This window comes from Balaenoptera physalus, assembly GCF_965194825.1.
Source record: "Balaenoptera physalus genome assembly, chromosome: 5".
Lineage (NCBI taxonomy): Eukaryota > Metazoa > Chordata > Mammalia > Artiodactyla > Balaenopteridae > Balaenoptera > Balaenoptera physalus.
The window spans coordinates 128008614-128032307 of record NC_138884.1 but is presented as its reverse complement, the minus strand read 5'-3'; the positions used below and the strand labels follow the sequence as shown (position 1 = coordinate 128032307).

The following is a 23694-nucleotide window of genomic DNA, read 5'->3' as shown; positions in this document are numbered from 1 at the left end:
TATAAGCCATCAGCACAGAAATATAAAAGACCCATTTATATTTTGACTTATTTCCAAGGATTATGGAATGTTTGAAAAAAATCAATCCAAAGAAGGAAATAACCCAGTAAAATTTTCTCCTCTGTTCTTCACTTCCTTTATAAAAAACATGTTTCATTATTGATCAATGTACCCCTTGAAATCCTTATCACGGCACTTAGAGTAGATGTTCATAATTTTCTGAACTGAATTGAATATCTCTAGCATCTAAATCTGTACTGAGGGTTTTCCTCTTGTAATCTTCTGCTCATCTAGTGTGTAAAACTTGTCATTGCCTGGTTGAGCTTTAGTACCATCTATGATTGCCCGGCTCTTTATCCTGCTTGGGAAGGATTCATCACATCGGACCTTTAAAAATGTAATTAGTCACCAAATATTCTGTTTATATATTCATGTGGTGTTCAGAAACATCATTTTGTCTCCTTTAAATAATTTAGAACTCATTCTTTTAGAATGTCATTGTGTAACAAATGACTCCTTGATATTAATAGTAATAGAGATACATTCCATCTCACAATGTAACAAATTTAATAAAATTTATTAAATATAAGTAGATTATGGATACAAAATAGTTTTTACCTTTGCTAAACTATTTTCTTATTTTCCCATGTTAAATTATTGCTGAAAACTATTTCCAGAAAATTATTTCCTTAATATAATTGTCTTTATAGCTGCTAGCACACTATGGCTATTTAATTTTGATAATAATATTGAGAATGATGTATTTTCCTGTATATTATAAATCACATTATCTAAAATTTAGAAATAAGTATTCTACCAAACTGAAAGAAAGAGAAACATTTCATATACGTTCATAAGAACAGTCCCAAATTGCCTAACTTTTTGACAGTTATAAAACAATATAGGGCCCAGAGGGAGTCGGACACATTTTACTACCACAGACATTCAGGTGACTTCTAGGGAGCCCTATTTTTCCTAGTATGAGCAACAATGGTTATACATGAAGGAACTATCAACTAAGCATTGTAAATTCAACAAAACTATCTTTCAAAGACAAGGGTGAATAAAAACATTTACATTCCATAAAATCTGAGAGTTTACCACGAATAGACTCTCACTAAAGGAACATCTAAAGGATAGGCTCCAGGAAGAATGGGATTCATTCACTCAACAAATATATAAGGAGCCAGACACACTTTTAGATGCTGGGGATACCTCAGTGAACAAACAGATGAGAAAATCTTGTCCTCATGGTGTTTACATTTTAGTAGCCAAAGTCACAAACCAACAAAAATAAGTAATTACATAGAGTCTGTCCAGTAGTGTGCTATTAAACCTTTAACAACTGGCTCTTTGAAAAGAAAAAAGCCTGAATTTGTAGAATTTGCCAGTTTCTGTGGTAATACTACCCCCATGCCAAAATTCCAAACTACTGGCCATGTTATTGAAGCTGGGAAGAGATGTACACAGTTGACCTGGTGAGCATGTGCCAATTTCAGCACACTATTGATGATCGTAAGTGCTAGGGAAAAAAATTAGCAGGAAAAGATGGGAAGACTAGGGGTGTTGCAATTTTAAAGAGAATGGTCAGAGAAGACGTCACTGAGAAGGTGACATTTGAGTAAAGACCTGAAGGAAGTGAGGAAGAGAGCCATGCACCAATTTTGGGGAAAAACATTTTAGGCAGAAAGAACAGCAAGTGCAAAACCCTGAAGCAGGAGCTGGAACAGCAAGGAGGCTAGGGAGGTTAGAGTGAAGAGGAGGGGAGCAGGACATGTGATCAGGGAGTTAGGGAGAGGGTATAAAAGACTAAGAATTTTGGCTTTTAGCGTGGGTGAGACTGGAAGTCACTGGAGGGTTCTGAGAAGAAGAAGGACATGATCTGAATTATATGTCAATGACATCACTCTGGCTTACCTGTTGAAAAGGAGTAGGCCAATCTAATTAAACCATGATGGTAGTAAAAACAATCATGTCTAATAAACAGCCATAACATAGTTAATATCCAAAATAAGAAAGGCTCATCAGGGGGGTGGGGGTGGGAGGGATTGGGAGTTTGGGATTAGTAGATGCAAACTATCATATACAGGATGGATAAGCAACAAGGTCCTACTGTATAGCACAGGGAACTATATTCAATATCCTGTAATAAACCATAATAGAAAAGAATATGAAAAAGAATATATATATATATATATATATATATATATATATATATATATATATATATAAAACTGAATCACTTTCCTGTACTTCAGAAATTAACACAATATTGCAAATCAACTATATTTCAATGAAATAAATTAAAAAAAAAAGAATGGCTCATCAGCCAAAGGAGAGTGGACATGATTGGAGACAAAGCACTTTGTACTTTTTGACTGAGGTGTGAGGATATTAATATTACCACTTGCTTATTAGCACATATGTTTAAATTTCTGGAGAAACCACTAGTTTGATATATATAAAAAAATATAAAAAAATATAGTATATATATATATATATATATATATAAAATATATATATATTTCAAACCAAGAATGGGTAGGAAAAAGAAGGAAACTGACAATAAAAGCAATAAAGGACAGAGAGAAAGAAAAGAAGATACAGAACAAGTGGGACAAATATAAAGCACAAAATAAGGTAGCTGAAATTAATCCATACACATTGATAATCATATTAATTGTATGTAGACCGATCTTGTTAATTAAAAGACAAATATTGACACAGTAGATAAAAAGCAAAAGTCATAGAAAGTTGTTCTCAAAACTAATTTATAATGTAAAGACAGATGATAGAGCAAATATAAAAATGAGATAAAGTATAATTTTTAAATAGTAACCCCCAAAAAGCTGGTGTAGCTCTACTAGTATTAAGATAGCCATAGAATAATGAAATATTAAATTAATATATAAATATATACACACACACTTAAATAACATAGCTTCAAAATATGTAAGGTAACAACTGACAGAAAAACAACGAAATATTTACAATCCACTATTAGAGTTGGAGAATTAAACATACCACCTTTGGTAACATCAAGTAGTACACTCTATTCCTTCCCCTCCATGCAAAAAAAGATCAAAACAGGAAGAATACAGAAGCTCTGAACAACACAGTTAACAAAGTTGAGCTGATATACCTTGACTGTACAATATATGTTCTTATAAGAATATTGTATCCAGTCATAAAGTGATTCTAGCAAATGGAAAGTATTGGTATCAAATAGACACATGCTTCCAGAGCACAATGCAATTAAAGTGGATATTAGCAAATAAAAAATAAGAAACATCACAGAGAATGGAAAGGAATTAGAGAAATATGAGTTTAGGGGGAAAAAAAGATTGGTGCTATGTACAGGCCTTAACATCCATCAATAGTGAACTATCTGGAGAAATGTTTCCTTTCTATTTTTACTTATGACAGAATAACTGATTGCAGTTGCCTTTTCCCTGCAAACATTTGGTGTGTCAGTTTCTTTTTCAATGACTTTACGAAGCCTCTGGCTTGACCTTAGCTGGGGCAAGGAAGGTTCCTGTGAGAGGGTGAGGTCAGGCAGCACGAAGCTCCCCTTCACTGAAGCTTCCATTTCAGCCTCAAGGGGGTCAGCTCCCCCTGCATGACAGAGAAGTCAGCCAAGTCTGTCTTCTGAGCCTGATACCACTTACTTCTCAGAGCTTTACGGCTTCCTACTTCTATTTTCAGCACTTTCTTTTCCCTAGGCGCTCTGGGACCTTCAGTTAGAAGGGAAGATAATGATAAAGTTACTCACAAAGAACTGTCCTCTCTTATGAGGCCACTTAAAAAATGTAGATTTAAGGGGTAATCAACAAACAGCCAAACCAAGGAATAGTGAAGTATGAGGGAGCAGTGGGAAAGGTTAGGGTAGTGAGGACGGGGAATGGTTGCTGGGTCCCTCCAGTCACTCAGGCCCCTGTTTAGTGTGCTCAGATACGGCTGGGCTGGTTCTTCATTTTCTCACGGATGTTAGATAGTTTGTCAACGTTAGAAAGAGAGCATGTGCCTATTATAGAAGGAGAAGGAGGGAGAAACATAGGCATGAGAGTGATATGCAGCTCTTTTATTTGTTGAGAGTATACCTGCAGAGAGTTCAGTAAAACCCTCAAGACCACTTTTATCAGAGCCTACCCCCTGTTCCGCTTCCTATCTATCTTAGGGCTGAAATGTTACATGAAACGGTCTAAGTTTAAGGGTATAATGCATCTTAGGCCAAGAGTGAATTCATTCTTCTAAGAGAGAATTTGAATTGTTAGTATTCATTTGGTCATGCTGTGCTTTCATGTTTAACTTTAAAATGCTTTAATGGGAGAAGTATCTATTTATATACCACTTTCCCTCTCCAAAAAGCCTTTCTCCAAAAACCACTAGTCTCAGGAAGTTTGAGGACAGGTGTTAGAACACTAGGAACTTGAATTTTCTAACATCACAAAACTAGTCCATGGTAAATTTGAGACAAGTCTTGTCCATATAGTTTAATACACACACACACACACACACACACACACACGCCCTTCCTGACTTCAATTTTACTGAACGTAGTATAATATTTGTCTACACTATGTTCTTTGGTTCTTTAAGGGCCATGGCTTGTGGCTTGTAAGTTCTCCAATTAATGAAGATAACACCTTAGGTCCATTATTTATCTTCTTCCTCTTGAAGAGTCATATATTTTGTGCCATGTCACAGTTTCTTCTGTAGCTTTGAGGCTCTTTGAAACGTGCTCATATTATTCAGTAGCAAGGCAGGTAAAAACTGATATTGCATTGCTAATTCTAATCTTCCAATTAAATAAGGAAACACAGTTTTATTGTCCCACATAAGGAAAAAAAGCACGTTTGCAGTGATTAGCATCAGAGTTAAAATTTACGTGGTATGCAACCATCCTTGTAATTTTGCAAGAAACATTCTACGTCACCTTCAATTTCCTCACATTCTTTTCAATTTTCCTAATACATCAAATAGGGAAAGTATAATACTTGTTTTTTTAGTGGTAATAATTAAATAAAAGAGCTTTATGAAAATATTTCTATTAATTATGTACTATTAATCACCACATCCATGACCTTTTCTTAGACCACCTGCTCTTGGATCTTTCTTCCTAGGAAAAAGTCCTTCCCTTACCCTAGTTAATTAGGGAGACCTATCATTCCAGTTTGCCTGGGACTCTGAATTTTAGCATTGAATGCCCTCAGTGTAAGCAAACCAGGATGGTTGGTCACTCTAACTCTAGCCCACCCTCCAGCTAATTTCTCTTCTCTCTTTTATATCAAAATTTCTCCACTGAGTACTCCACGCTCTCCTTCTTCGTATCTTAACCCTCTAATTTACTCCTGAACTTACTTCAGCTGTGCCTCTGCCTCGATCATTCCATTACCCTGGATCTTGTAAGAGTCCCCAGTGACTTTTATCTTTTGCCAAAGGAGACTTGCCATTTCTTACCTCAGTGGACCCTACTATTAGATTTTATACTGATCACACCCTCACTGAAGCTCTTTACTCCCAAGGCTTGTATAGCATCACAGCTTTCTGGTCTCCGACTATTCTGACTCTTATTCACAGGATTTTCTCTCTCCACTTGTTTTCTGAAAGATGATTTCCCTCAAGATTCTACACTTGATCTTCTTCTCTTGTCACTCTATAAACCCTTTCCCTGGCTGATCTCACATACTTTCATGCTGAAAGTGAACCATCCCCTAATTAGAATGATAACTTCAAAAACTACACTTGCTACCCAGACTTCTCGGGAGCCAACTACCTGTTAAACATCTATACCTGTATGTCCCAGATGCACTTCAATAAAACTGAAAATTTTAATATGACCTCTAGTGACCTTCATTATGATCTTCTTGCTCTCTCCTCTTTCTTTGTTGTTGGAATAATCAACTATTATTCAACTACACTAAATATCATTTTTTAACTTTAAAAAATTTTATTGAAGTATAGTTGATTGACAATGTTGTGTTAATTTCTGCTGTACAGCAAAGTGATTCAGTTATATATATATATATATATCTCCTTTTTCATATTCTTTTTCATTATGGTTTATCCCAGGATACTGAATATAGTTCCCCTTGCTATACAGTAGGACCTTGTTGTTCATCCATTCTATATATAATAGTTTGCACCTGCTAATCCCAAACTCCCAATCCTTCCCTCCCCCTTGGCAACCACAAGTCTGTTCTCTATGTCTGTGAGTCTGTTTCTGTTTCATAGATATGTTCATTTGTGTCATATTTTAGATTCCACATATAAGTGGTATCATATGGTATTTGTCTTTCTCTTTCTGACTTACTTCACTTAGTATGATAATCTCTAGATCCATCCATGTTGCTGCAAATGGCATTATTTCATTCTTTTTAATGACTAATATTCCACTGTATATACGTACCACATCTTCTTTATCCATTCATCTGTTGATGGACATTTAAGTTGTTTCCATGTCTTGGCTGTTGTAAATAGTGCTGCTATGAACATAGGGGTGCATGCATCTTTTTGAATTATAGTTTTGTCTGGGTATATGCCCAGGAGTGGGACTGCGAATCACATGGCAACTCTATTCAACTACGCTAAAAATCTTAATGTCATCCTTGATTATATTCTCTTTCATCTCCATTGATCCAATTACTAAGTTGTTCAACCTTACCTTCGATATTGTTCTTATATTGGTCATTCCTTCTCCATTCTTATTCTCATTTCCTAGTTTCAAGAAATCTTCTTTTGTCTGAATATCATCTCTACAGCCTCCTAAGCCATTATAGCACTATAACTTTGCCTTCTAAATCTGTTCTGCTTAATAGGACTTAACAGTTCTGGTACACAGCACACAGTGTAGTGTTTCACACAGCATTACTTACATAAGACCACACAGGCACTTTTCCTATTGTACTCACCACATTGCAAGCTATCTACCTATTTATCACTCCCACTCCACCCCTACCAAGACAGTGGTACACTCATTAAGGGGGAGCCATGCTTTATTTATCTTTGTATCCCTAGTGCCTACCTCCACGGCTGGCGTGTGATATGGCCGTTCCAAGTATAGAGCAGGAAGATGCTCAGCACAGTATTCACCTATGTGCTTTCTGAGCTTCTCTAACTTTACTCCCCCCACCCTCTCTTCTAAAGGGATAAGACCATGGTGTATGTTTCTATTTACATATCACCAAAAATACTTCACATGTAGGACACGCTTAATAACTAGTTACAGAATGGATCAATGAAAGAATGAATGAATGGGTGAATGACTATGTTTAGAGACACAATCACAGATACAATTTAGAAGTAGTTCAAAAACCCAAATAATTCAAAACATACTTTGTTTTAAGCCTTTAGGTTGGTTAGAAAATATATTCCCATCTAAATGTGAGCAATTCATAAAATATTTTACACATGTTAAATTCTTATTGAATTTATTCAGTAAGGTTTTAATTTTTTATACCACTTAAAAATGGCTTAACCTTAAGAGCACTAAAGGCATTTTGTATTTTGTTTAATTTTAGAGGATATAGTAGAGTTTGCATAAAAAACGAGATTTATCTAGCATATTTATAATGACATAACAACATATTTTGACAGTTTTAAAGACTTGTATTTTAGAAATAAAGGCTTAAAATTTTTTTTATCATAATATTTTGAAATGGAAAAATTAGAAAGAGAATTATATATTGTTTGTAATTTTCAAGGACATAATAAATGTTTTTTTTTTTTTCATAATAGATGTTTAAACTACCAGCTTGGTTTAATTTAGCTACATTTTCAAAGACTATTTCAAAAGACTAATGAAAACTTAAGCACAACTTCATTAATTAATTTATATTGACTTAAAAGGAAGAGTCTAAAATATTGCCAAGAATATGAAAGGTTTTTTTTTCTTTTCAGTCTTCACACTCTCTTATGGTAACACTTAATAGTCCTTCTGGTATTCTTAGCTCATTTAAGTAGTGTGATGAACATTACTATTATTTGCCAGATGCTTACTGTTTGCAGAAAAGAATGCAGTTTCAAGACTTTTTTTCCATCTGATTCAGTACTTTATATTTTATCAAAAGGTCAAAGCTGTATAGAATAAAAATTATGTATCAAAATCTCTCCTTTCACTTTTACATGAAATCAATATGTAGTATAACAGAGATAGAATCCAGTGGCATTTCGAATGGGAAACTAAGATCAATGTAGATCATTTTAATTTTAAATTCCATTAATATTAAACAGCCAGTTGTTTATGTAATATAATCCATTCACAATGATAACCAACTATCTTCAAATAATTGTTTTCTATCTAAGGGCGGCAGTTTTACACAATAAGAAATCTAATCCAATATAAATGTAGCATGATAGGTTTCATATATGAACCAGAAGTGTTCAATGAATTTTGAAAATTAATGTAAATTCTTATGTGTGTATGTGAATAGGTATGCTTGTGTATTCATAGCTTTCCATATTTAGTAGTGCTAATTTTCAGAGTTTCAAAAAAGTAATAAGAGAAAATGAGTCACACATTTGACTTCCAGAAACATCTGAACTTGCTACTTATGAGATCTTTAATTCTTGAAAATTTGTGGGAGTATTTATTTTCATTAAAATAAATTCACCTTGATTTCATAGCTAAATGGACTGAAGTCTTAGATTAGTAATAGTTTACTGAGGTAGATTGTTTCTGGAAAGTAATTAAACCAAATGGTTTCTACTCTGTAGTTTTAAATACACACAGAAATGCATTTCAGGATTCTGCCACACTCAATCCTTTAGTACAATCTTCATTTTCTTCTTGATTCAGAGAAAAATATATTATCTACTTAGTTGTTCTAGGGCTGAGATATAGCCCCATATCTCAAAAATAGCTGAGGGTAGCCAACTCATCCCAGTTTGCCTAAGAATTTCCAAATAAAATAAAAATCCTATGTCCCAGGAAATCCCTTAGCCCTAGACAAACCTACTGAGAGATGAACCAAACTTTGAGATAAAGAGCCTTACCTTAACATCATTGGTGTTCATTCTTGTTCCTTCCTTTCCCACAAAAATATCATCAATATCCACGAGAATGTACCTGTCCAAGGACAATGTGAGCCTCTTCCCTGACAAGAAGGAAACAGCATCTATGAAGATAAGCTTATGCAACCAGAAGTTCAAGTTGCTGCCAAAAAGAACTCTGTGAATTCCATCATGGAGCCCCAGGTCGTGTATGACAGTGGCATAAAAAGCACCTTTAGGGAGGGGAGGAGAAAGGTTTTCTGGGGTCTTTACTTTGGCAAATATTACTGGTTGGTAGGCTGAGTGATTAATCTGGAAAATGGTCCAGTCAGTTCCAGGTAAAGAACCTTTTTCAAGCTTAGAAGATCTGGTCACATGAAGCAATGGAGAATGAGGATTAATACAACAATCTTTTACTGCAAGGTTTCCATATACAGAAAAAGGGAAGCCTTTCAACTGAAAACTCTGTAGGCTCTTCTCACTAGTTTTGTGGAATCCAATGACACCCACACCATATTCCACACAGTATTTATCTAAAAGGCTTCGATTCCAAGAGTCCATATTTATATACTTTAAAATATTCTCATAAATAATGAGAATGTATTTGCCTCTAGTTTTTTCTATAAGTGCTGGGAGATCCCCTTTTCCAGGAGCAATTTCAATGTGATACTGGAATCTGCTGGATTCTAGAATCATAATGATGTCTTGACCGAGCGATGAGTACTGGCTCTCCACAAACACCAGGACTGTGGGGTCTGTCCTTGAGGCATCAGAAAGCTTCCTTGTCTTCACTTCCATCAGCCTGTATGGTAGGTGCTGGAAGTCCCCACAGTCTACTTCTGAAGCCATATCAGACAGTTCATTTTCCTGTTTGTAGCCACTGTACAGGTAGTAAGCAGAAATAATAATGCTCACCATACAGAATGTGGCAAGCAGAATCACCGTCCTTTGAAAGTGTCTGTGCAGCTTCATGATAAAACTCATGTTGTATATACTTCCCTCAGACTGTTCCAATAGAGGCACCATAAAAAAATAAAAGAAGAAAAGAAAAGACGATGTTTCAGACACTTTTCCAGCCTCAATCAATAGTTTATGTCACCATTGCAGCACATTTGTGTCACTGGATCAGGACTCACAGAAAATATAATCTGAAAAGTAGAATAAAATACAATAGAATATCAAACATTCAGTCTGAAGCATTAAAATGAGCAAGTTTTTATCCTTGTGACTGGCACAAGTGGCAACCTGTTAGGCACATGAACTGGTGTTTGGTAAGTAAGAAAACCTCTCTTTCCTTCTCCCAGATCTGAATGAGGACATGGGAGGGGCAGAAAGAGGGAAAGGGCTCCATTGAACAGAGGTCTCTATCCCTAGTATAGAAAAGACGTTGGACTAACAAGGCATTGCCTCTTACTCCTTGAGCTTTGCATCAAATTCTGTAGATCATATAGACCTAAGATCACAGAGAGGTCACCTGAGCCATACACTGCCATATCATTATGTAATATAGGCTCAAACTATTTGTTTTTAACTACATACACTGAAAATTCATAAAAGTTTGGATATATTTCATTAAATGCTACTATTAAGACAACAGTTTCTGCTTTTTAGAAAAAGTTCAGTAATTATATAAAATAACTACCATAAAAGTGTTTTTAAAAAACATAATGAAAACAACTGCAACTTCATGAAACACTTTGTTAGGCTATAATTTCAAATCCTTTTCAAGTTTCAGTAAACTTTGAAAAATTTAGTAACTTTTGAAACATAATAAGAAAGAAGCATGGGTGCTTTTTAGAGCAGAAGTTTATTAGAGTCTTACGGTCCTGGCACTTTTCATGGAAATATCATAGAATATAAAAAAATTTAAGAAAGGTATTATTGTCCATAAGGCAGGCTGAAAGCTAGCTGAAGACAGCTGAAAGGCTAGTGGAGAACATCGTAGTTGACGTTCTTCATAAGATTAGGGTTTATTACACTTCTGTCTCATATGAATTGTCACTTCGGTCCTGGTACCTTCTAAGTAAAATGATAAGGTTAGAATAAATGATCACCAAGAACATTCTGGCTCTAAAATTCTGTGATGTTCACCTATGAAATAAGCAATGAGCAATATTTTGAATAATATATATTTATCTTTATGAAGAATATAATATTCTGGAATGTAACTGCAGGATATTTATAGGATAAATATCTTATTTATCCTTTAAATTATATATTGTGCTTTAGTCATTCAAATATTTATGGGATAATTATCTTTCTATTTAAAATATAAATGTTCAGCAGAGTGAATTTCTTTAAAGGAAACAAAATTATAAGGTAGAGACAGTGACTAGAATGGAAACAGTAATGTATGGGTTGTTGATTAGAGACAAACGACTGGCACAGGATGAGAGAAGAAAGACACCATGGCAAGTGGGGGAGTCTGCAATGTGTCAGGGGTTGGATTTGGGCAGAGCCTTGAAGGATGAGGGTAAAATGAATAGGCATCTGAGACAGAGGTAATTTTATAGAGGCAGGTGTGAGTACAATACTGGGCAAGGGACACTCTGATGAAGAGTTGAAGGAAAGAGTGAGGAACAGCTGAAAAATAAACTGAATAAAATATGGGTAACTCAGATTATAGAGAGATTAGATAGCATAGAAATTCATTGTTGAGAAAGCCTGTAGGGAGCCATTAAACTTTCCTGATTTGGCAAAAAACACGATAAGGGTGTGATTTTGCGGGGTGGGGGGGAATGAATTAATCAAGAATGTGGAATATATCCCAGAGCAGTGTTAGAGTCAACTCTAGCAAAAGCCAGTATAGGCTCATTTCTCACAGTCCAATCATGGACTGTTAATGCTCACACAGCAGACAGAATGTGGGCAGGGACAAGTCTGAGGGACACTGCAAAGAAAGGAGGTGATGAACTTCATATGTCATGGGAGGTCTCTGGTACACCACCCTTTGCCAAGTAAAATGCCATAAGGGCTCTGACATGGTCTCAAAGAAATCCTACTCTTTTAAACATTCTCACATAGGTTTCGGTGTAATTTAAGCAAATCAAAATTACCAGGACAATAGAGAGTTTTCATTATAACTGTAGTTATTTCATTTTGAAAAGTAACTGTACTTTTAAAGTTAGGTACATGTTTATGAATACTATAATAGTCTGAGGTATAATAGCAGGATACAAAATCTCACATCTCTCTAGGCCTCTGTTTCAATTTTAGCTGTGACGTGTTTTTGACTGGATACAAAACGTATTACCACATTTTGCATTTCAGATAGCAGTGTCTCATCGTTTGTTCCTATTTTCAGAAGTGAAAGGCATGTAATTCATAAAATCCTTACCTATGATGAGGCAGAGTGGTGAGGAGTATTTGCTCACACTATGCAGGATGGTTATTAGGAACCTATCAAATTATCTTCTCCATTAGCAAGTATAAAATACTGAAACACATGTCTTTTCCATTAAACGCTTCCAGTGTCCTCCTGAAGCCAAAGGGAATTCCAGTGTGTACGTCCCTGAGCGTAGGATTTGGTCTAACATATTTAAATGGATACATTAAGATTCTCTAAGTTTTCCGCAAACCTTTTTTGGCTGCACATCTCACTTCGCTGTGGTCAGATTTAGTCTTTGGGGTGGACTCTCAAAACTTCCTGTTCCTATTGCAACCTCGTCCACCACCACCAACTTCCCGCGCTCTCTCTGTCTCCGTTAGCTCTGAAAATCTCGGGATGGACTGAATTGTTGCTGTTACTCCTTATTCTGCATTAGATGGCCCTGTAGCAGCTTCTCCTGAGCCTTTCACCAGTGGGGCATCACTAAGAAGACAGTTACATGAGGAAAATTAAACTCCTCCACACAATTCCCCTGTGAAAACTTCTCAGCATGGAGCTGACCTAAACATGGTAAGACCCAGCAGTCACACACAGCCATTGTGGAAAGTATCTTTCCTTTGTACTTCTTGACACTATTATAATTAAAATTCTGTTTAGTCAGTCTCCCCTGTTTAACTGTAAACTCTAGGAGAGTAGAGATAATGCTTCTTTTGTGTATCACTGAGCCCCTAGGGTCAGGCACAGAGTAAGCACCAAATGGCTATTTGTGGAATTAGTTGAATATAATGGCATATTAACCTTAAAGGTTAATTTGACCCTTCTACTTTATTCTAATGCCATAAATTATTTTTAAGGCTACACATCACTATTAATGATTGCAATTATCCATAACTTTACTGGATTTAATGTCTTTGTTTTATTCATTACTAAGAAATATATTCATACCATCCCAACATGGGACAAAAGAGCAACTATGGTAGATATTAAATCTTCACCCACCCAAAGATGCCTTTCAATTAATCATTCTGCAAGCAGTCTTTAGGTATTTATTGAACACCTGCTTTGGGCTTAGTGCTGTACTAGGTGCTGGGGACACCACAGAAGTAATTTTAGGAATGATTCTTGTCTGTAGAAACATGGTCTCTATGGGGGAAATGAGACTTGTGAAACAGCAGCCAACACTATGTTGCCCATAATAAGTAGTGATTTGTGCTGTACAGACTATATCTATTATAAGTTTCAGAAGAAAGGGCAAGAGAGAGTAATGAAACTTAGGAAAGTCAGTGGCACTTTCTAAGAGACATGGTTCTTGAGGGGGACATGGCATGATGGGCAGGATTTGGGTACGAGAATGAGGTGAGCACGTCAGGCATACAAACCTGGCAAAGTTGAAGAAATGAAATGGTTACAGTGTGTTTATCTGAGAGTCAGCCTAAATTAATTATAAGGCACTGTGTTGGGTTGAAAATGGGAATAACATGTGATTGAAAGAGTACTGCAGACTGATGAACGTCCTTGGAAGTGATTGTGAACGCAAGAGTGTGAAACAGCACTGGGTGTATCTGAACAGAAGAGAGACAATAAAAATAGTGTTTACAGATGATTAGTGTAGCAGTGACATCCAGAATGGACAAAGAGCAGTAATATGAACGGAGAGTACACGCTGCATTGCACGCAGTGCAGAAGTAGGTGGAGTCCGGGGAGTCCCAGCTAAGATGCTGCTGCATGATCCAGGTGGGGGGTGGTCTGAGTCCAGACCAAGGTGGTTATCAGGGAGAATGAAAACAAAGAGAGACTTGGGAGGAAAAGAGAAAAGGAAATGATTACTGGCTGGGGAGAGGGCAGGCTTGGGGACCAGGAGAATAAAAGTGCCAGTAATAAAAACACCTTGGAGTGGAAATTGACTTGAGCTAGTGACGGACACTTAGGGTTCAGGCAGGTGACTAAATGATGTGTGGGGAGAGAGCAAAATCACAGTGTTCTAAAAAATAGTTGGATGTTGACAAATAAGAAAGTCAAGGAAATGTTTGAAATTGATGGGTCACGGGCAAATCTCGATATGCTACACAAACTCAGCTTCTCAGGAAAGTCTTTCTGACCAACTCCACTCCCCTCCCCGCCCCCCCCCCCCCCCCCCCCGGTTTAGGCCAGGTCTCCAGATTATATACTCTAATTATAATTACTTTTCCTTTGGGGCCTTTATCAAAACTCTTATTATTATTAGCAACGTGATTTGTTTAATGTCTCTCTGTTTTGTTAGACTGAAATTTCCAAGGGTATAGGATTTGTGTTATTCCCAGTGATCTTTCAAACAAGGCAAAGGATAAAAACATATTTAAAGGCCAAAAAGATCAACAGGTAAACCCTTTAGTATAATGACAATTGTGTTCTTGAAGTGCCCTCACAAAAATATATTGAAAATTACAGACTTTTGCATGGTCTGAAGGGTTCTGTGAATGACTAAAGAACAGGCACACGAGCCTGCATGTCAGAGTTTCCTGGACACAACTGTCTGTCTTAGAAGCATAGAGCTGACAGCTGTGGTTGGACTTGGCCACCTATTCGACCTATGATGAGGAATATGCTGAATGACCAAGAAACTGATTATGAAATTTAGAATATCAACAAACCACTTAGGCGGGCATTTTGGAATAGTCACAGTAGATACAGGAAAGTTGCAAGGTTGGGCTGGTTATAAGCCCCACCACCTCATCAGGATTTCCTACAAGGCACACGGAAGGAAATTACATCCTGTGGGAAGGCAGAATAACAACAGCAACCCAGCTAACATTAAAGACACTTACTATATGCCAACACGGCCTTGGGCCCTTTAAAGGCTAAGTAACCTGCCCAAGATGCCTCAGCTTGTAGTAGCTGAACTGATTTCGAACCCGACAGCCTACATCAAAGATACCGTCCACCTGGGAAGGGAAGTGCAACACATCCCTTTCATGCTAGGGACATGCAGGAAATGGATATCAGGCACGTCTTCCCTTTAGATGCTGCAGTTTCCTCATGAAATTGGGGATACTTGTGGTACCTACTTAATAGGGTTTTGATGAGGATTATGAGTTAAAAAGCTCTTAGAAAATTGTCTGGCACAGAGAATGAATATATTAAATGTTACCTGTTATAATGATGATGACGATGATGATGGTATAAACAACATAATAAATGAGAGAAATATCCTGAAGAGGGCTAATAAAAATGTATTAAGCGTTCGTAAAGGGATAGCTACAAACATTCTAGTATAAGCAGAGTGGTGGGAAGTACAGGAAGTCCACTTCTGACGCAGAAATCTAAAGTCAGATGGATCTCAGCGCAGAGGAAGAGGCCCAATGAGAGGCATAATTGGCACCGTGTCCATCCTTGGCCTTCTTTTAATCCCGCCCCCCCCCCCTTTTCCTAGATAAGCTCATATACTCCCTGGCTTTCATTACCCTCTATGCTCCCCCAAATTCCAAATGTTTATTTGTAACTCAAACCTCCTTCCTCTGAGCTCCAGGACTCCAAACTGAACTATCGATTTGGTATAATAACAACTCACAGTAACTGTGCCTTTTCTTATTATAGACCCACCACTCCTTGGCTCCACTGGAATCATGTCACAAGCAAGCTCAACCTGTCCGTAACTGAATTTGTGATCCACCCTCTAACACCATCTTCATCTTCCCACAGCCGTCTGGTGGCTCACACTTGACACCTTCTTCTCCCTCACTCCTGCTTATCTAAATGGACCCAAGAGCTCTCATTTCCATTTTCTAAAACTCATCTGACCCAGTGCTTTTCTCTCCTTTTCCAGGCAATGTCCCTCTCACCTGAACTACTGCAACCACTACCCCCGCCATAAACACTCTTGGCCTCCTCTATACTTTTTTCAATCCAGCATCAAAGTACAAATCTGATTGTTTCCTCCCAGCTGAAAATCCAACAATGGCTGCCTATCTCACTTACGGATTAAAACCCAAATTCCTATACACATCCCACAAGACACTGAGGTATGCTTCCCACTCTGACATCTCAGGCCTGATTCGATGGTGTGCTCCCGGCTAAGCTCCAGGCAGGAGCTCTGCCTGGAGCTCTTTACTGACTCGGGGTCTTCTTACATGCTGTTCTCTTTGTCTGCAAGTTTTCTCTGCTCTTCTCATTTGGCTTCATTGTCCAAATCCTGTGGCTCTAAGCATAAATGTCCCTGCCTCACAAAAGCCTCCTTGATTCCCCAGATCTGTCAGGGCTCGCTGTAACACACTCTCACATCACCATCTACTTGAACTCTGCAGCACATTCCATAGTTATAATGTGATTAGTCACGTTCCATAGTTAGTCATGTGATTTTCTGCATAATATTTCTTCATAGTTGGGAAGCATCTGTAAGTACTTGCCCTGTTCACTTCTATATTCTTGATATCAACACAGTGCCTGAAGTTCAAACATCCCACTGAATACTTGAAAAATGAGTGAAAAAGAGCCTCTACTAAATTCTACAAATAGCAGCTGCATTCACAAACCAGAGCAGTCACGAAGTCAGACCATCTTCCATGAATGAACACCCTCCATCAGTCACGTCAGCCTCAGTCAGGGTGATAATATAAACACTGTGAATGGTAGGGACCACCTTGACCACAGCCACAAACCGGCCACATCCACAATGTACCTTTTACTGACTCTTACTCAAATACCGATTTCCCCCTTTCTGATATTTTTCAGAATTCGGAGTGGTTAGGGTTGTTTTGCAATGCATCTGTTTTTAAAAAGGAAAACATCTGTTTTCCACCGAGGAAACATTAGCCATTATTTAATTATCTACATTAATGAAAGGCAGAGGGAGCAATTATTTTTTTGGAATCACAGGCCATTTCATATACATAGTGAAGAGCTGACTATATACAAACATACAGTTTGCAAAACATTGCAAAATCTGCAAGGAGAAGCACCTACTTGTCACTGTAACCTATCTTTTTTCTTCCAGTAACACCCAACATCATCCCAAAGTAAAAATCAATTTCCAAATGGAATAGAATCATGTTGGCAGCACAAGAAATGTGAAAAAAAGATTGCCATCTGGAAAATGAGTATTAATAACTAAAGAACTTCAGGTTCTAACATAAATGAAAGATATTTAAAAGATCTTGACAATATTCCTCTTTCACAAAATTAACCGTATTTTATAGTGTTGAAAAATTCATTGGCAGGCCTCAAATACATTACATGAATTTGCTAAAAGTAATTCAGTGATATTAAAAAATTGACAAAGAACATGCTTTTCTCTGAGAAAGAATGTGTGAAATTGTGTCATATTTATTGAACCCTGCTGTGGTAGGCAAGTAAGATGCTGATTTGCATGGAGTACCACCAAGAATAATACTCTGTCTCTAGGACTGGGTTTTTTTTTTTTTAAGATGGATGGGAGAAAAGCTGCACTTGGGGGTATTAGCTTTGTTAGAAATATTGATGGAAAATGACTTTCTATTGCAATTTTCCATCCTTCTGTGTATTTAGAAATTATGAAGGAAAGAATACATTTTGTTCACTCCCCTCAGTGTTATGCCATCCAGTGAGGCAAGAGAAGAAAACCATCCCACTGCTGCTTGCTGTTTGCTCTGCCTGTATGACTTAAAGGGGAAAAAGTCTGCCTATATCCTCTTAAAATTCAGCTAGAATGTATGCATCAGCGCATGCCTAACAGCAGGGCATTGTGATACTGCCACTGCAGCTTTCAGGATATAATCTAACCCTTGTCATTTTTATCCTCTTCAGAGACATGGGAACAAGAGATTATTAACCCAGTCTCTTATTGTTTGCCTAGACCATAAGATGTAAAGTTACAGATCAGTTTTTGGCTGTTTTAGGGCAGGTTACATGAACCAGAGAAGCAGAGGCAGCCAATCTGCAGAGAGACGATAATGCAAAAAGAGCAGAGAGGAGCAATGAAAAAATATGAAAGGGAGTCCTGAGGAGGTCTGAGGTCCTGGTTCTCTTACTCTCTACCCTATGGATGCATCAGTGAAGAAGTCAGACAAATTCTTCCTCTGTTGCCTTGGGCATCTTTCAGAACAAGTGACACAACTCAATTGGGGAAGTGAGGAGAAAGAAATCACCTAAACTAGATTATATATACCCCATTAGGGAAGGCACCACATATAAGGGTTCTGGGAACTGCTTTAAGTCTGGAACAATAGTAGGTGCTGAGTAAATTTTTCTTGAATAAATGAATGATCATTTCATATGTAAGGGTAGAAGTGGTGGAAATGACTAGAGTGGTGCATGAATTTCCTATGTTATATCAAGAGGCATATCAAGCACAAATATTTGAAACATATAGAGTTACAATGTAATTTAGTTGTTAAGGGCATGTGAATTGGAGCCAGACTCAAACTGAATCCCAGCTTTACCACTTGGCAGGGATGCCATCTTAGACATGTAGGTAACCTCTCAGTGCCTCAATTTCTTCATCTGTGAAGTGGAAATAATTACAGTATCTACCTCAAATAATCTTTGTGAAGATTACATGAGCTGAAAATTAGTAAGTAAAGTGCTTAGAACAGTGCCTGGTACACGTAACCATTCTGAGTGTTAGCTGTCATTTTAATGACTTAACATATCTACTACTAAAATTCTAGACTGTAGTACTCAATAAGTTTATTCTCAATAAGTTATTCTCAGTAAGTTTAGTTTTGCATTATTCTTTACTTTTTTTCATGTCTTTTTGTCCTATCCTCCAGAACAATTTCCACAGTGTTGGGCAATAAAGAGGATATGAAAGGATCTCTGAGATCCTTATTTTCCAGGTGAGGGACCAAGGCCCAGAGTCAGCAAGGGAGTTGCCCAAGACTACAGCTCTCACGGCAGAACCAGACCTAGAATCCAGATCTAACTTCATGTTATTCTCAAACACTGTAATCAAAGAAAAAGATTTAAAAGTGAAATGTATGTAAAATGGATACCCATCACGGAGATGCTAAAAGGTTTTAGTATAGAACTTTAATACTTGATTTTTTGGCAACAGGTAGTGAAGAGTTACAGCTCTCATTAATTTGTAGGAGTTTTTGTAAAATAATTTATTATACACGATACTTGCAGCAGGGCCTGACTTTTTTTTCTAGTTATGCAACTTATGTGAAATTGATGAAAAATGTTTAGCTCAACTTGAAGCGATAAATCACTCATTATGATGTCCCAGAGCCTAAGAATATAGTTTTTATTAAAAACAAACAAGCAGAGAAATAAATCAGTTGGTTTTCTAAAACCAATTTTTGGGTATTCTAAGAGAAACTTCAGTTATAAAACAACTGTGAGCATTGTTCACAACTGTGGGCATTGTTCACACTAGTTACCATTATAATGCAAGCTCTTACTTTTGTGGCCTGGCAGCATCCTCGAATATGGACAGGTGTTCAGAGTTCCTGCATTTCAGTGTGAATGCTCATCGCCAACAGCCACAGCACAGGATAAGTAAACTTCCACTGTCTTTCCCCTATTGTCTAAACTGTTAAGCAATTAGAAGTCCAAGGCATTTACTTAGTTGAGAATAGTGTTTTTATCACCAATTCTATGTCCCTGTTTTTCTAGCGTGTACAAATCACCAAAGTATTTTAACCTCAAATTTTATTTAAATTTAAAAGTTCCCACTAATCACCAAAGAGCAGTTGAGATTCAACCAGGATTCAAGGAAGTCATATAAGATTCCCTGAATTAAAAGAAAAATTTGTAATTTCTTTATCATTTTAAAATTCTGAATGACAAGTCAACCTTTGAATTTATAGATTCTAGCTCATAATAACTTCTTCAGCAGGATATATTGTTCAGAAAAAAAAGAACCTCAAATGCCTGGGTATCTCTTCCACTATATTTTTTTCAACAAAACTTTCAGTTATACCACAAATTACTCTAATATTTGCCATAATCTTTAGAAACAATAGTTTTCTCAAGAAAATGTATTAAAAGAAACGGTATACTATAACTCAACTGAACTGAACTATAACAAATCTCTCTAGAAAGAGATAAAAGTTTTATTTTATCTAAAATATTTTAGTAATGTGAGAATCTTTATTCTAAAGACTATGAAGAAAATTAACTCATGTGACCAGTTTAATATCAATATTTACTTAGACAAAGAAAGAAGGCTTCTGCTTTACCATCAAGACCATAAAGAAAAACAATAAAAATATCAGAGAGGTGGCAGATACTGTCTGTGTTAACTGGAGAAAGAAAAGGAAAAGAGTTTCTGTTAAGGCAAGCCTCTTGATATGTTCAGTACTATTTTCCAAAAGAATCTCTTTCAAATTTATTTTTGAAATCTACTTCTCAAATACAATATTAATAGGGAGCTACGGCTAAAGAAAAAGGGACAAAATGCCCTTCAGGTGAATATCAGATGTTTGAGAGTTTCTCTTCCACCTCACTCTGCTCTCTAGTGGTGAACAGCACTGTTCAATAGTTGATAATATATTTTCTAAGAAAAAGAAAAAGTGGATTTGAGGTCAGTGTCTCGTGTCTCAATATCTGATTTGTATTTTAATATTAAGATTTAGTTGTTTACATTACTTAGGAATGAATTCCTTTAAACTCTTCCAGATTATATATGTTGCCGTACTCCAATATGTTTATAAAGAATATGGATAAATTTCAACTTTAAATGAGTTTGAGGCTTAAATAGTTTCCAGATATTAGAAGAACTAGAACTAGTTGGAAGATGATCTAGGTAAACCCCTTAAAAAAATGAAACTTAGTTCTTCTTCTTCAAAAAAAATGGATATATTAAATGGAAGAATATGTATTTTCTTTTAATTTAAAGCTTCTGTATTCAATACTTAGGCTATTTCTTGCCAGTTGCATTTAATTTTATTAACTGTATAATTTTAAATAATGTTTATAAAATGAATTGCATCAAATAGAAAGATTTGTTGAGGATCATTACTGTATAGGTAAACAGGTAGTTACAGTTTAAATCTCTGATGTTGCTTACAAATTTCTAGTCCGTCAAGCAACAGACATTTGTTCTGTCTAACAAATCTACTGCAGAATAATTACAAGTTCTTGGTGGAGATCTTAAACAATTATAAGGGATCATTTCCCTTAACACTTTAATTTTATAAAAGGGAAGCTTTAAAATGACACCAGGATAAGACAGTTCTTTGTTTCACTCAATTTAATTAAATGGTCTATTTCGTCTATAAAGATAAAATTAGGCACTTATTCAATCCCGAAATTCTTAGATTAATTAAAAACAAAGTTGCTACTCCTACATTTATGAGTGAGCCATTAATGTATAGTATAAATAAATAGATACACTTACCTGGAATTAAAACAGAAAGAACTGAAAACGCTTGAGAAAGTTTCAATAGATAGAAAAGAAACTGAAGCAGCAGTATCCACTACCACCGGCTCAGCCTTTTGGCTTTTGTAAAAAGTGGCAGCAATACCAGTTCAGGCCCAGTACCCTTGTGTTATGTAACATCTCATTAATATTAGCCATCAAACTGCTACCAAGCTGCTGAGGCACTAGAGGGCAAGAGTGTCACATGCAAGACCGGTCGGCAAGGGACAGGTTTGGGTACCACTTCGGGAAGACAGATGCTAACTAAGCTGATAAATAACACAATGCCTGAACGCAGCAGCGAACTTGTAATGTTCCTCAAACAATATTTAAAATGTCAATTTTCTGTCTAGCTGAAGAGTTAACAGGTTAATAAATCTGCATAAGCAAATAACTACACCATGCAAAACTTTCGGGATTATATTTACAAACCTACAGTCATCCAGGAAGCTTTTTTTTTTTTTTTTTCCTCCACTGTCTAAATAAACTTATTTAAAACAGTAGGGAAAGGACGATTAAATAAAACGAGAGGCGGTTTCGGGACCCCTTCAAACCGCGAGAAACTTGCCCTGACCGTGCGCGCCGCCTCTGGAGTCCGCATTTCAAGTCGCCGGGGGCCGGTGTCTGGGCGAGGACCGCCCGGTCCCTGGTGGTTCCCTCGGGCTGCGGGCGTCCGCGGGATCCTCCTTCCCGGGTCCTCGGTCTCCGCGGCTCCTCGCGGCGGCCCCGCCGTTCGGGCTTCTCTCAGGGGCGACGTGGTGCCGGGAGCCCGGCGGGGGCGGCGCCTCCCCTCGCGCGCCCGGGTCCCCGCGGCCGCGGCCGGTGGGCGCCTCGGGGATCCGGGAGCGCGGGCGGCGCCGGGCGGGAGCGGCCGCGGGGCGAGCGCGGCGGACGCGCGGGGGACTCGTGCGCTCGCTCCGACGCGCTCCGCGGCCTCGGGACCCGCCCGGCAGCGCCGGCGCCGCCCTCACGCTGCCTCCCGGCTCGCGACCCGCCTGCGCCCGCCCGCCCGCCGGCTTAAGGGGAGAAGGCGGGAGCCGGGGGGCTGGAGGCGCCCCCATCCGCCCGCCTCGCGCCCGGGTCGGCCTGCCCGGCCCTCGGCTTGGAGACCCCGGGCGTCCCGCCCCGGTCGTCCGGTTCCGACGGCCACTGCGGGCAGTATTGGTAGCGGCCAACAAGGATGAGAAGGGTTGCGCCGCGTGGGAAGTGGGTGCGAGTCCTTGAGGCGGCGCTGGGAAAGGGGGGCACACCCTCGTCGTCCCCTCTGGTCGCGCTCCCGCCTGTGACACTGGACCTGGCAGAGCGCGGCGGGCGGCTTCGAGGTTGTAAGCCGGGAATTGCCTCCATTTGCGGGCTTTCTAAAGGCCACGTGTTCCAGCTCCTGAAGAAAAATGGAAGGCCAACAACTGGAGCAACATTTTGGATACAAGGTGTGAGGTTATGCTCTTCTAAACTATAGGTTGATCAGGAGCCTCAATCGAATGATTTTTTTTTTCTTTTAGATTCCATTTTGACCCACTAACATAGCATATGTGACAGTTTTAATAGGTGGGGGAAGTGGATCTACTAATGATAACTTGTAGTGGATATTTGTGGTTTTACTTCGCAGCTACTCGCTCCTCTTCATGGAAACAGTAACCTAGTTTATTCTGAGGATCGTACCAGCACCCCTCGGCCCATAAGCTTCAGGTGATGTCAGCCACTACTCTGACTCACTGGGTGACCCACGACTCAGGTGTGGCCATTAGAAGCATTATGTCTTCCTGGTAGCTAGGACTGGTTTACAGAAAAGTATATGACCAAGTCTGGCCAATCAGAGACAAGAAAGCACCGTTTTGGGACTTTTTTTGGCCCCCTTAAGGAAGGGACTCCCTTCCATTGGACTTTGCAGAGTGAGTTGTGAGCTTAGAGCTTCTTTGTGTCACCATGTGAAGTCTGGGAATGAAGCAAATACTCAGGCATACCTGCGAGTTGGAGGAAAGCTAAACCTAGATGGGGATATTTGAGCTCTGAACCCAGCTGCTGCTGAAAAAAGGTCTTAACTTTGGATAATTTCAAA

At 38.2% G+C, this 23694-nt stretch overlaps 1 protein-coding gene across 2 annotated transcripts in view; it reads right to left on the bottom strand.

The window, feature by feature from the left end:
• Positions 1–22729, bottom strand: part of NDST3 (N-deacetylase and N-sulfotransferase 3) — a 160486-nt gene extending 137757 nt beyond the window's left edge. The window contains exons 1-2 of one of the 2 annotated variants that reach the window (XM_082462791.1): positions 21615–22729; positions 8995–10139 (exon numbers count right to left, since the gene is read on the bottom strand). In XM_082462791.1, coding sequence (XP_082318917.1) covers positions 8995–10017 — 1023 coding nt within the window. In that variant the 5' untranslated portion in view covers positions 10018–10139; positions 21615–22729. The remainder of the gene's footprint in view (positions 1–8994; positions 10140–21614) is intronic. The other variant, XM_082462792.1, reaches the window with a different exon arrangement.
• Between the last annotated feature and the right edge of the window lie 965 nt (positions 22730–23694).